This window comes from Triturus cristatus, chromosome 9 (assembly GCF_964204655.1).
Source record: "Triturus cristatus chromosome 9, aTriCri1.1, whole genome shotgun sequence".
Classification (NCBI taxonomy): domain Eukaryota; kingdom Metazoa; phylum Chordata; class Amphibia; order Caudata; family Salamandridae; genus Triturus; species Triturus cristatus.
In genome coordinates this window covers 488,611,320-488,626,487 of record NC_140592.1, presented here as the reverse complement: position 1 = coordinate 488,626,487, position 15,168 = coordinate 488,611,320, and the positions used below count along the sequence as shown (strand labels likewise).

The 15,168-nt window shown below is 44.7% G+C and overlaps 1 protein-coding gene across 1 annotated transcript in view; it reads right to left on the bottom strand.

Moving 5' to 3' along the window:
* Positions 1-9,062: 9,062 nt before the first annotated feature.
* The window catches only part of ZFPL1 (zinc finger protein like 1), a 137,304-nt gene continuing 131,198 nt past the window's right edge, over positions 9,063-15,168 (bottom strand). Inside the window, exons 7-8 of the mRNA XM_085625458.1 lie at positions 14,296-14,419; positions 9,063-12,365 (exon numbers count right to left, since the gene is read on the bottom strand). Coding sequence (XP_085481584.1) covers positions 12,179-12,365; positions 14,296-14,419 — 311 coding nt within the window. The 3' untranslated portion in view covers positions 9,063-12,178. The remainder of the gene's footprint in view (positions 12,366-14,295; positions 14,420-15,168) is intronic.

Here is a 15,168-nt window from a genome sequence, read left to right as displayed (position 1 = left end):
ATTCATCTCCGGCTCCGTCTCCGGCCCCGGTTGAGGATCTTCCAGTCCCGGGTGAGCCTGCGACGCCGCTTATTCCACTGTCGGCGCCGGTAGGCCCGAGTCCGATGATGCCTGACCAGTACCCTGCCTTCCCTGGACCAGGTCAGGACCCCTCGCATTATCTGAATGCGATGTATAGGGTGTTTGAGGGCCATGTATACCACTGGTGCACCTGCGGGTCCGATTGGTCCAATGGCTTTTAACTTGGGAGTGCCGCAGGTCTATCCTCAAGCTACATTCATGCCGTTCTTTCAAGCGACGCCGTCTTGGCGTCTGCCGGCGCCGAGGACGTCGACTCCTTTTCCCTCTTCACCGGCGCCGGCTCGACCTCGTTCGACGCCGGCTGCTCCTGTGGTTCCACATTCGACGCCGCTGCCGGCGCCGTCGGATTCGAACACGGCGCCGCCGACGCCGCTGGTGCGGATTCGATCCAGAAGGAAGGCACAGAGAGTGGTGGATGAAAGGAGGTATCTTTTGGAGGAAGCTGAACCTGAAGAGGGAGAGTTGGTTGAGTCAGATGAGGTGTATGAGGAGCTAAAGGACGCAAGTGGTTTGGATTTGTCTCCGGAGTGGGAGATCACTCCTCCATCAGATGAGCCCTCAAAGGATGCAGCGCCGTATCATGCGGTTATTAGGAAGGCTGCAGAGCTGCTTGATCTCCAGTTGCCAACTACGGAGTTTAAGTATTAACTGAGGTATTGCATTCTCCTACGGCAGTGTCAGAGCCATTGCTTCCCTTCAATGAGGCTATTGTTGACCCTGTTTTAGAGGTCTGGCGTAAGCCTTTTTCTGCTCCTGCGGTTTCCAAGACTGTTGCTAGGAGATACAGAGCAGCCCCAGGGGACCCTGAGTTTTTAACCTCACACCCTTCACCTGAGAGCCTGGTGATTCAGGCAGCTTGTTCGGGGAAGTCCAGGGGTGCTTTTCCTCAGGTGCCTGGTGACAGAGAGGCTAAGAAATTAGATCAGTCGGCCAAGAAGGTCTTTTCATCGGCCAGCATGGCACTTAAATCGACAAATGCAACTTGCCTCTTGGGACGATATGTGCATGCGCTTATGGATTCGGCTAAGAAAATGGCGCCAAAACTGTCTGAGGAGGATAGGGCTGGATTCAATGAGATCTTGTCGGATGCCCAGGCGGCTGCACGCCAGGTGATCCAGAGTGGATTGGACACGGCGGATTCGGTGGCGAGAGTCATGGGATCTTCTGTCGCCACCAGAAGGAGTGCATGGTTAAGATCTTCGGAGTTTTCACAGGATGTGCAATCGACTCTTTTGGACCTGCCATTTGATGGTTCTGGCCTGTTTGGCAAAAAGGCAGATGCTGCTCTGGAGCGATTCAAAGACAGCAAGGCGACAGCTAAATCTCTGGGCCTGCAGTCTCAGTCGAGGGGGTCTTTTAAAAGATATAGAGGTTTCGGAAGGACATCTTTTCGAACCTATAGGCAGACCCAGCAGCAGCAGCAGCAAGGTTCCTCGTCTAGAGGTTACAGAGGAAGAATCAGGGGTCGCTCACGTGGTCGTCAGCTCTCCTCCTCCTCTTCCTCCTCCTCAGCCCCTCCCACCACTGCAAAGCAGCCCTAGATCCGCCATTCCGGATCATGCTGGTCCTGTGGGGGGCCGGCTTACCCATTTTCTGCAAGATTGGGAGTCTGTAACTACAGATCTCTGGGTTCTGGATCTTGTAGAAAATGGGTACGCCCTTCCCTTTCGGGAGTTCCCTCCGAATTACCCTCCTTGTCAAGGTGCTTGCTCGGAGGACCACCGTCTTCTCCTACAGGAGGAAGTCCTGAAGCTGTTTCAAAAAGGTGCGATAGAGGTGGTTCCAGAGCAGGAGAGGGGTCGGGGATGCTACTCCCGGTATTTCCTGATTACCAAAAAGGACGGCAAATTGCCGAGTGGAGGCTTCATCCGAAGGTAGTTCGTCACGTCTTTCGGATGTGGGGAACTCCTCGGGTGGACCTGTTCGCCACTCACAAGAATGCTCACTGCCCGTCATTCTGCAGTCTCCAGTATCCGATGCAGGGAGCGTTGGGGGATGCGTTTCAGTTGAGTTGGAGATCTCGACTCCTTTACGCGTTTCCTCCCATTCCCTTGATTCCTCGGGTTCTGAGGAAGATTCGCCAAGACCGGGCCCAAGCCATATTGATCGCCCCGGATTGGCCAAGAAGGGTGTGGTATACAGATCTTCTCCACCTCTCCTCGTGCCCTCCGCTCCGTCTCCCTCTGAGGGCAGACCTCCTCTCGCAGTCCGAGGGGCAGGTTCTACACCCCTACCTCCAGAGCTTACACCTTCATGCCTGGAGATTGAACGGGGCAACCTGAATTCTTTCTCTCTCCCGCCAGATGTGGTGGATGTTATTTTATCGGCCAGGCGACACTCCACCAAATCTATATATTCATATAGGTGGTCTAAATTTGTGCTTTGGTGCGGAGAGAGGTCCATTGATCCCTTGAAGGCTCGTCTATCTAACATTCTACAGTTTGCCCTTTCTCTTGCTCAGCAAGGCTTTGCTGTGGCAACTGTGAAAGGATATTTATCGGCTTTGTCGGCTTTCCTTTGTTTGCTGGATCAGCCGTCATTATTCAAATCACCTATTGTTCTTCGTTTTATAAAGGGCCTTACAAACAAGTTTCCTCCAACTCCCTTTATTATGCCTCAATGGGACTTAAACCTTGTATTAACTTATCTTATGGGTTCTCCCTTCGAGCCCTTACACAAGTGTCCCTTGAGGCTGTTGTCCTTTAAGACAGTATTCCTCATTGCAATCACCTCGGCAAGGAGGGTAAGTGAGCTTCAAGCTCTAAGTTCAAAATCCCCATTCTTGACTGTTCATGCTGAACGAATGGTACTCAGGACCAGGGCTGCGTTTTTGCCTAAGGTGGTAACTCCCTTCCATCTGGGGCAGTCCATTACCCTTCCTTCCTTCTATCCTCCCCCTCACCCTTCCAAGGAGGAGGAGCGGCTTCACCGCTTGGACCCTAAGAGGGCGGTGAGCTTCTACCTGGACAGGACAAAGGACTTCAGGGTTGATGACCAGCTCATCGTGGGCTTTGCTGGCTGCAGGAAAGGTCGAGTGGTGCACAAGCGCACCCTTTCCAGGTGGATTGTCTTGTGCATCAAGATTTGCTACTCCCTGGCTGGTAAGGAACCTCCGGAGGGTTTGAGAGCTCATTCCACTAGAGCAAAGTCTTCCACGTCTGCTTTGTCTAGGGGTGTTCCTGTGGAGTACATTTGTAGGGCGGCAACGTGGGCCTCCCTCCACACCTTCGCAAAACATTATTGCTTAGACACTGAGGAGGGACGGACACTTTACGCGATCCATCCTTCAGGACTTTCTGGTATAGAAGGGTGGACACCCTCCTCCGGGAGTGGGGACTGCTGTGGAATCTATTCACAAGGTGAGGAATCCACTGGCAGATGTATCCATCAGAAGAACAAGTTACTTACCTTCGGTAACGCTTTTTCTGGTGGATACAGTATCTGCCTGTGGATTCCTCACTGACCCACCCGCCTCCCCGTTGTCCATCCTTCTATACCTGTAATTATATTGATGGTATTTCAAATGTGTTTTGTTACTGTCAAAGGCATTATGTTATTTCTTGTGCCTTCTATTTATTCTCCACACTGTGTGTGTTGCTTTGCATATCATGTACTGTGTATACTGTGTATATATTGCTGTCAGTCCGTCCGTGTGCCTCGAAGGCACGGAAAAAAGGGCCGAACTGACGTCATCACGCCGACGAGGTCTTCTTATGGAGCCGGTGACGTCAGCGGAGTCGCGAGCGGAGCCGTGTCTCTGTGACGTCGTCTTCGACCTCATCGACGTGGACTGCTACAAAAGTTTCCGAATGTTGCTGGCGCAGGGGATATTCACAAGGTGAGGAATCCACAGGCAGATACTGTATCCACCAGAAAAAGCATTACCGAAGGTAAGTAACTTGTTCTTTACATTTTGGCTATAACAATGGTATGAATAACAGTACCGAAGTCTGTTTGGATTTTAAGCTTATTTTAAAGAAAACATAGCTGCTCTGGCTAACTTAACTGTGCGTTAATGAGTGTTTTCAAGAAGAAGTTGAAGCCTATCTAAACACCAAGGAATGTACCTTCTTAGGTGAGCTTAGGCAGATTAAACTTCTTGAGTGAGAATAACTTCAAATGTGTTCTCAGCACACAGGTCACAGAAAACTTGGAGTTGGAAGGATGTGCAACACTCGGAACAGATGAACATGTCTCATTCTCATATGGACAGTGTTCCTTACCCAGTAAGCATCTGTTCTTGCCATGTAGAGATGTAGATTCACATGCTTTGCATACTACTGCCATTTAGTGTTGGGTCCGGATGTTTGCAAGTTGTTTTTCTTCGAAGAAGTCTTCCTAGTCATGAGGTAAGCCGACTCCTCCTTTCGATGATAGTGCACATGGGCACTGACTCCATTGTTAAGAGTGTTTTCCCGTAGAGGGTGTAAGAGTAGAATAGAGATGTCCTTGCATATGTATATGAGTAAGAAACTGGTACAGGTACCCGGGTGGGCGCATGTGAATCTACAGCTCTACATGCCAAGAACAGATGCTTACTGGGTAAGTAACATTTTCCGTTTGAGGCATGTGAGCTGTAGATCACATGCTTTGCATAGACTATATAGCAGTGTTCTCCCTAAGAGGTGGCTAACCTGTAGCTGTTGCAGTTGTCTGAAAGAGTGTTCTAAGTACTTGGCCTACATTTGCATGCTGTCTTGCTAACATCTACACAGTAGTGCTTGGTGAATGTATGCAGAGTAGACCATGTTGCAGCTTTACAGATGTCAGCTATGGGGATGTTTCCTAAGAAAGCCATAGTAGCCCCTAGTTTGCGGGTAAAATGCGCTCTAGGGGGTATTGCTAAAGTTCTTTTCGGTTTAGCATAACATGGTTGAATACATTTGACAATCCACCGAGCAATACCTGATTTAGATATAGGATTGCCTTTGTGTGGTGGAGCAAAAACCACAAAGAGTTGTTTTGTTTTACAAAATGGTTTTGTTCTTTCTATGTTATATAATAACGCTCTTCTAACATCTAAAGTGTGTAGAGCTTGTTCTGCTACTGAATCTGGTTGAGGAAAGAACACGGATAACTCAACAGATTGATTGATGTGAAAGGCAGATACTACTTTAGGTAGGAACTTTAGGGTTAGTGCGAAGAACCACTTTGTCTTTGTGGAGCTGGAAAAATGGTTCCTCTATGGTTAGTGCCTGATGCTCAACGACTCTCTGCAGTGATGTAATAGCAATGAGGAAAGCAACTTTCCAAGTGAGAAATTGCAGTTAACATCTATGTAATGGCTCGAATTGTGGACCCATTAGTCTGGTAAGGACAATGTTAAGATTCCACATTGGAGCAGGTGGAAGTCTTGGTTGAATAACTCTTGAGTCCTTCCATAAAAGCTTTGATAACAAGTACTCTAAATAGGAACAGATGCTATTTTGAAGGTATGCAGCTATTGCAGCGAGATGTAAACGAATGGATGTGTAAGCCAATCCTGACTGCTGCAAGTGTAGTAAATAACAAATTATATTTTGAATGGAAGCATCTAACGGGTTTATGGTTATTACAATATATAACAAACCACTGCCATTTAGCTGTGTAGCAAGCCCTTGTAGTAGGCCTTCTGGCCTCTTTATTGATTCATACAGTCTGGTGGAAAGTTCAAATAACCAAACTCTATGATTTCAGGAGCCAGATCACTAGGTTCAGTTCTTTGGGATCCGGGTGCATTAGGCCTCCATGGCTCTATGTGAGGAGACTGGGTGTGAGATGTAGTTTTTGATGAGGAACTACTGAGAGGTCCAACAGGGTAGTGAACCAAGGCTGACCGGCCCATGTGGGAGCTACTAAGATCAGTGTGAGGGATGTTTGTCTGAGCTTCCGAACCACTGGTGGAATGAGTGGGAGAGCCGGAAAAGCACAGGCAGATATTCCTGACCAATTCATCCACAGTACATTGCTTTTGGATATCTGGAGTCGAGGTATAGGCATTTTGTGCTTTTGTGTGTGGCAAACAGATCTATTTGTGGAAAACCCCACATCTGAAAGAATGGGAGGATAACTTGAGGGTAAAGTTCCCATTTGTGAATCTGTTGTCTCTGCCTGCTGAGAAGGTCTGCAATTTGATTGTTTACTCCTGGAAGGTGTTCTGCCAGTAGATAAATATTGTGACGTATGGGCCACTTCCAAATGACTTGTGCAAGGCGTGACGGTTGGGGAGAGTGTGTCCCCCATTTTTCTATGTAATACATGGCTGTCATGTTGTCGGTATGGACTAGGACAGCTTTACCCGCAAGGTGATTCTGGAAAGCTTTGACTGCTAAAAACACTGCTAGCAGCTCTAGATGATTTATGTGAAGTTAATTTTGCTTCTGGGTCCATAAACCTTGAACTGTGTGAGTTTGGCAATGAACTCCCCAACCAGTGAGCGATGCATCTGCTGTTAGCACTGTCTGTGGAACTGGGTGGATAAAGGACCGCACTTTGGATGCGTTTTGTGGACTCCACCATTGCAGAGAGCGATGGGTGAGGCAGTCTACCAACACTAGATCTGTTAATTGACCCTGAGACTGATTCCACTGACGTGCTAAGCATTCTTGAAGGGTACACATGTGAAATCTTGCATGGGGAACTATCATGATGCAAGACGCCATCATTCCTAGCAGCTGCATGTATACCCAAGCTGGTAGAGAGTGGTTGGGCTAAAACTGGGAGATTAGAGCCTGAATATTGCAGATCCTGCCTGCATTGGGACAGGCTAGAGCTTTGTGAGTATCCAGATTGGCTCCCAAATACGTTTGTATGTTGGAGGGTTGGAGAGGGGACTTAAACACATTCACTGTGAACCCGAGCTTTTGCAGCAATTGCAGTGTTATTTGGGTGTCCTGAAGACTCCTTGGGTAAGAACTGGCTTTGATAGCCAGTTTACCAAGTATGGGAAGACCTGAATATGCTGTGTTCACAGGTGAGCAGCAACTACTGCTAGGCATTTGGTGAATACTCTGGGAGCACTGGTGACTCAGAATGGAAGCACTTTGAACTGGTAGGGTTGTCCCGCTACCACAAACCTGAGATATTTGCGATGAGCAGGATGTATTGGAATATGGAAGTATGCGTCCTTTAAGTCTAGAGTAGACATGAAGTCGCCTTGCTGTAGGAGTGGGAGCATTTGTTTAAGAGTTACCATATGAAAGTGATCTGAGTGAATATATTTATTTAGTTCTCTGAGGTCTAATATGGGCCTGAGAGAGCTGTCCTTTTTGGGTATGAGAAAGTATAGGGAGTACACGCCCGGGCCTTGATATTGTAATGGTACGGGCTCTATGGCTCCCTTTTGCAAAATATACTGAACCTCTTTCAGGAGGTGTAGATTGTCTGGTGACATTTTGTGTGAACGTGGAGGGATGTTTGGGGGATTGTCTGTAAACTCCAGGCAATAACCATATTGGATAATTCCTAGAACCCATCTGTCTGAAGTTATGGCATGCCAGACGGGGAGGAATTGAGAGAGACGTCCCCCTACAGGTGTGGAATGATCGGTGGAAGGGGAGGCAAGTCACTGTTTGTTTGTTGAGGGGGAGGTGCGGGTTGCGGAACCTTTTCCTCTTCCCTTGCCATTATTGCCTCTAAATCCGCCTAGAAAGTAACCTCCTGAAGAGGATGAACGGGCGTTACCTTCATATGATGTAGAGGTGCTGTCTGTGGGTATGTTTTTGAAGTCCCACCTGCAGAAGGAGCGACGAAAAGAACCCCTATTAGATGGGGACTGCAGGGCTCCCAAATATTTTGCCAAGTCTGTGTCCTTTTTCATCTATTCTAAGGAAATGTCAACAACAGGACCAAAGAGATGCTCCTTTTCAAAGGGTATGTTTAAAATAGAAGCCCGTACTTCGTGTTTAAACCCTGAAATTCTAAGCCAGGAGTGTCTTCTTAGTAAGACACCGGTGTTGATTGCACGATCTGCAGTGTCAGCTGCATCTAAAGCGCATCTAATAAATGTGTTGGAAATTAGCTTTCCTTCCTGAACTAGGTCGTGTGTCTTAGACTTCTGTTCATCAGGTGGAAATTGGAGCAATTGTTCAAATTTGTCATAGTGCGCTCGGTCATATCTGGCTAAGAGTGAATGGGTATTGGCAATACGCCAGTGATTGGCTGCCAGAGCAGCTACTCTTTTCCCTGAGGCATCTATTAATTTAGATTCCTTATCTGGAGGAAGGGCATGCCCCGATGCTTGTGAGTTTGCCCGTTTATGGGCATTAGAAACCACTAATGAATCTAAAGGTAATTGACCCTTGATGTAAACTGGATACGATGGTGCAGCTTTATACTTTTCATCTACCCTTGGTGTAAGGATTTGTGCGCGAACCAGATCTTTAAAGATGTCGTCCGTGTGTCTAAGCATACCCTTAAGCATAGGGAATGCGCGAGTGGATCCTTGGGAAGAGCTCAGTGTTTCAAAGAGATAATACTATTCAAGTGACTCTTATGAAGCTGAACTCCATGATATTCAGCAGCCCTATTTATTAGTTCTATATACCCTACATTATCATCAGGTGGAGAGGGCTTTGTAGTGTATAGGTCTGGATCATTATCAGTGTTTGGATCCGTGTTATAATCAGTCCCTGGATCAGGACTATCATCATCTACTTTGTCCCCATCATCCTGGTTGTCAGGTGTTTGTGGTGGTGGTGAATTTGTGGGTGTTATTAACAAATTCGGGTTTGGTGGGGAAGGAGGTGATAGAGGAGGTGGAGAAGGGTTAGTGTCAAGTTTATCCTCTTAAGAGGAATGTGATAAATGTCCTCTGTTTCCGGTTTGCGTTTTGACACTTGCGTTTAATTCACTATGCCTTAAACAGCCCCTGTTTAAGGCATAGTGAATTACACTTTTTTATATGGAAAGGAAGAAAAGTCTTATTGCTGATGTGATAAAATAAACAATAAACTGAGGAGAACCAACAGACAGGAAGCCCAAAAAATTAACAGGCACATGTACACCGTGCTCCTGGCAACCACCAGCCAAGGATTCATATTTTATTCAAACCGTAAGAAGAGTTACAGTCCTTCAAAACAAAATTCAAACATAAATATAATATTGCAAAGCAGGATTTGGGGCAATAAAGTGCACAAAACTAAATTTTAAAATAATAGCCTTTTACACAGTTGATTGGAAAGAAGTACATAATATTGTCTGGAAGAAATTTACTTTTTTGTCTTCACTGTTCACCCCTTCTGCCAGACTTTACATGTTGAGAATCCATGGGGGTTTGAAACAGTCCATAGAATTAGATCACATCTCAGTAGTGCAAGAATCAAGTCTTGCAGCAGGATTCAGAGTTGGACAGAAGTAGGTCTATCCACCCAGCTACCAATATGAGAGTCGTCAGTAACACCGTGCACCTTTTGTCATATTCAGTCCTATTTACAGCCATGTTCTTGAGCACAACCACACCTTTGCTTAAATCAACTTTTTTCGAAAAAGACCAATCCTCCTTTTTATGAACTAGTCACTTCCTGTCTGGAACACTTCAACATTTTGTGATAAAGGAATTGATTGAAGTTTGGTCTGGACTCGCAGAGATTTTATTTTTTTAGATGTTTTCAAGAAGTAATGTGGGTGACCATTTAGTATGCAACTGGAATGGGCAAAAAATGCATATTCTTTTTTGGCGCAAACGTTTTCTTAGGAATGTTGCAAGCACATTTTATCAATATTTTGATAGCTGTAAAAATGTAAAACAAGGCAGGTATTCAATTAGTTTGTTTCCATTTCTTGTTTCACCTCATTATTAAAATAGCAGAGAACATGGTTTGCAAAGCGTAGATCCCTAACTTTCGAGGAAGTATAGATGTCAGCTGAAAACAAGCTGCTGCTTAAGATTTTTCCAGCCATGTGTTGTGTGGAGAACAAGGGAAGCTCTCATTTTGTCATAACAGGCCCCTAAGGACACAGGTAGATTTATTCATATGGTAGAGAGTACCATGTTAAACAAACCATGGAGATTTATGACAGCGAGGAATCCAAAAGCGAGGCTATTTCCAGACTCAATTCTCATTGCCGGGTGCATCATTTAAGGTTAGCACGTCTCACTGTGTTTGCCTCTCAAAAATTGAGCTTACAGACAGCAGTCCAGACAAGCTTCAAATGTTAGAAACTGCAAACCAGCAAGAGGCAAACAAAAAGCAGAATTATGGGAAATCTTTATGTACGGCTACCAGTATCCCTTTGTCCGTTATAGGTGGAGGCCTTTGAACTACGACTTTTGTGTTCAAGAGATTTTAGGGCAAGAGGCTGGTAGAGCAGAATGTGAAAGAAAAATAACATGATACATCTTTTATACTCCCCAGACTCGTAGTTTTTTCAATTTTTTATACAAATCATGTAAAACTTCAACAACAAGCAAGCGGATATCTTGCCATTCAAATTAGAGGCAGTAGATAAGTTTGTCCATTTTGGATCTGTAAGCGTTTCTCCTCCAACAAACCTTACGTTGAAACACTTCAAGGAACTGAGGTCTCCATCATAGCTGTTAACCCATAGGTGGATGTGAGTCTGTAGCACACAGAGGAAAGTGGGTGGGGCAGTGCCAGTGGCTCTTAGGTCTCCCTAGAGAAGTCTACAGCCCAAAAATACAACAATAAACATAGTAAAAGTATGAGCTCTAGTTTATTCTACTACAAAGAGAACCTACTTTCAGCCACTATGTAAATGTCCCCAAGCGAATAAGTCAGTAAGATCTACAGCAATCAGCACTGAATCCTGGTTGACTGACAAACAGAGAACATTAACGGTTTAAAGATATATGATATTGTGAGATCTCTCTACACATACACTTTATACATAAGGGTATTACTGCCCAACTAAGAGGTGATTGCCTATGGTGATCTTGCTAAAGATAATTTCAAATTAACGAAATAATTTTATGAGAATAGTGAACCCTGCTTAGGAATCCACATTTGACGGGAAAACAAGTGATCAGAAAGACATTGATGATGATGGCTGGTTCTTTGCACATGTATAGTACATGTGTTCATTTTTTAAACCCTGATGTGAAAGACTGGCCATATGTGTGTATGGGGTTAGGGTATGGGGTTATGTAGTTAGATAAGCGGGTGGGTGGGGAAAAGAGCATTTTATATTGTTAAGTAAATTCTGTAACCTTTTTTCAAAAATGTGAAAGATAATCATTTCCAAATTAAGATAGTGTGATCCCTTATCAACAGAGGCAAAACAAAGCCTAAGTATTATCTGTTTTTCCTCCTGCATAAAGAGATTTAGTATATCTAGCATACTCTATGGCACCAGTATTGGGTGACAGATTCTTGGCATTCTTAGACCCATTTTCGCCTTGTTAGACAGCAGCAGGGTAATAGATAGAATAACCAGTCACCGTATGTTTATCCAATCTAGTGTCCCGAATGAATTCTACATAGTATGTTCGATTCACTTCATATGGTGCCCAGCTGAAGTTAGACATCATTTTGGTTGAATGGTTCTGTCTGTTAAGGCACTATGACTTGTGTTATTGTGCCAGGAACAACAGTTGTAGACGTTCCACGTCCATATTTATGATGCACTTGTCTCGCAACACAGCTGTTCTGACCTCAGTGCAGCTGAAAATTACAGGTAGTGACAAAAAGAACCAGTGCTTTTGAGAAAGAAACATTTAAAGAAACCTCACTGTCAACACCAATTGTTTCTGCTTCCATTAAGCCTCACATTGACTTCCGTTAACTGATATACCTTGGTATGTGCTTGCATAACCCACGTCCTCTTAAATCCCAAACATCCCTCCATAGGAGGAGTGCAGGTAGTGTAGAGCACCTGGCCATTCTACCTTTTTCACCCAGCCTCTTTTTATTTTACATCTATTTTCGTTTATTAATCTAAGCAGAAAGAAACTTTTCCCCCTGCATCGATATTTCAAAAGCCTGCGAAAAAACACAGCCAGATCCCATAAGAACACGCCCAAAGCTGTGAAACTGAGATGGGAGGGAGATACTTGAAGAGTAGCTCCCACTCTATTCTGGGCCGCCAAAACCGGCGCTTTTACTAATTCCTGCCAATCCCCCATTCAAGTCTATAAATCACAACTCGGCACAGTCCAGTTTCAATCTTGCCCAATTCGAATGTTAGGGTTCATCAATGGGTTTAAGTTTGGGTCATTGTCAGCAGACGCCCGCCCCAGCTTAGACATGACAAGGATGAGGGTGAGAAAACCGATGACGCCGATTATCAAGATGACCAGGCAGCGTTGCATCCGAGAGGCCGGGCGCTTCTTGGATCCTGAACGGTTTCTGTAGGGCAAACAAAAGAACGTTTAGATTAAACAAACACACACCTTCAGTGGGAACCTAAAGAAACAGACATTGATGGCATCTTGTCTCCTTCTGTGCCCTGGTACATTTCAGGCTCTGTTTTGGCTGTCACACGCCAATTACCACTTTGTTTGTACCAGTGACTTAATAATTTGGCCCTTAACAGTACACAGGGAAGACAGTTTGGTACCTTCAGCATGCTTTTTCTGGAGAGCATTGTTATAACTGAGCTTTCCCATTTAAGGCACGTCCTGTCATGTATCATAACCCCTTATTCTAGAGCTGCACATTTGTTTGATTTGTTAATTATAGACTTCTTTCCCATCCACAGAAGTACTGAGAATCAGAGAAAGGACATACATGGTGAGCGTCCACACTTGTGGTTTATGTTTGCACATGCAGCCACAGTAGGCAAGCGGTGTGTCCTTTCACCCGTCACATCAATGTGGACACTTCAGTGATTAGGGACTTGTATTAATAGAGGGCAGCTCCTTTATTGTAGGGATCACAACCCTATCGGCGTTATGGCAGTGGGGTTAACGGTATGTCAATAACCCCACTGAGTTTATGAAAACTACTGGACACTTACTCCTAACTCTTTACTAGCAAGTGCACCCCAAACTAAAAGTGTTATTTTACAAGCTTTAAAAGTGAAATCCACTACACTGTGAAGTTAAGTGGCAGCATAGACTGCTGCGTCTAGCCTTACATTATTTCACAACATGTCATCTGATGTACCCTGAACCTCACAGAATACCTGTAACCTACCTACATATCACATGCATATCAACCAACTTTTCTAGACCCACCTGTAACCAACACCCTTTCAACCATGCACCAAATGGACAAAAAGCCAAACGGGGAACCTGTTGAAAGGTGAAGTGCATCAATGACTTCTGTGGCAACTTATCCATGAATTCAGAGCACTTTAGGCCTCACAAGGATTATGGAAAGTATTGCATTAATACTCATACAATAAGATAATCCAGCCACAATTTAGGGAATAGTCAGTTAATCTTAAGGGAAACTGTCTACCACTGAGTGTACAGCATTTTGAACCAAAGGTAGTCTGACAGGGCCCGACTAGAAGACAGTAAGATAGCCAGACTGCCAGCCATAAGCAGTTCCTTCAACTGGCTGGGGGCAGTGCTGGAAGGTGGCCAGGATTTGTTATCCGCCAGAGGATATATTCTTGTCATTCGTGCCTGAAAATGTGGGTTGCTGGATAACTTGATTCTAAAATAGTGTTTAAGGGTCTTGGCTTTTGAGATGAGATTGTCTGTAAAAGCTTCAATTAGATCTTAGGAGTGAAGGATCTTGGTATAAATGCATTCTGTATAACACAATTATGAGATGATCCTATGCCGTGCCTTGAATTGGCATTTTTCTTCAGAAATCTGAGAAGAATCCAAAAGTTGTTTTGCTTCTTTGGCAACAATTCGTCGGTACTGTGCAATGACGATTAAAGAAAGAGTGAACGTCGGCTCTGAAAAAAAGAACAGTAAGCCAGGTTTGGAAGATGCTAGGCCAGACTAGGACAGATATAGAGCTGTAGGGAGGGCTGCGATCAGCTGCAAGTTGGTGATGGAAAAGTGGGAGATGGGGCAGATATCATGAGTGGGGACTGTCCTAATAATCTCCTTGCCAACCACCAGTTTCCATGCTTCCGCTATAGCAGTGTCAGAACAACCAACTCGACATAAACCCAACCTGCCACAAAAACTGAAACAATTACTCAGAATAGTATCCTGCACAGCCTAAGGTAGCTTTCACCAGGGAGGCGGTCACCGGTATCAAATTCTCGTACTCTCCCTGTCCTCTGAATATTATTTATAAGACAATCCCTTGCATGGCAAGGTCATCCCATCCAACCCCCACACAGCCAAATAAACAAGAGAAAATGATTTACTTGAGTAACTGTGCAAACCAGCTAAGGGCAGGTCTTCTTCGATACTTGTCGTCATCAAAGTCAATCTTTGTATCTATGCTGTTGCCTCCATCCCGTGTGTCATACACTTTTCTTGGCGTAGAGGCTATTGAGTGAGAGAGAAGAGCAAATAATAACTTTGTAACTCATTAGTAAATCATGTACTGTAGAATTTACATGGTTTAATGGTTGCACTTTACTTTAAGAGGTCTGACCTAGAGACAACTGCAGTCGTCTTGCCTGGCTCATGTTTTTCAAAAACATAATAAAAATACATACATATACACAAACATACAGTGACTTTCGATAAGCCATCTTCATCCATTGATCTGTTCATTTGTCACACAGCAAAGAATACAGGGTAATGGGTCAGCCCGCTTCATCTTTTAGATGTGTCACACTGTGATTTATGGCTAGATTGGCAGAAGTGAGAGTCTGCCTGGAGTGATAAGGTATGAGTCTTTGTTAAGATAGGCAGGGCCAGTGTGGTGGTAGGTGTTCTGTGAGAAACAGACATTTTTAAAAGAGAGCGTTTTTTTCATAAGGAGCCAGTGAAGGTCTTTAATATGCTGCGAGATGTGGGATCTAACCACAATTTTAGGGAAGAGTCTGGCTGTTGAATTTTGGAACAACTGCAATCTTTGTATTAAGTAGTCTGGAATACCATAGTAAAGAGCAACAGTGCAGTATAAGCAGGGAGAGGATGACAGATCTGCATACAGATAGGGCCAGCAAAATGAAAACTTAAAGAGTAGAAAACAGTCCGGGTTGATTTTATTGACCTGTTTGATAACGCAAAGATTAACATCAATTATGACACCAAATGTTTAGACAGATGATGCAGGAGAAGTTGCG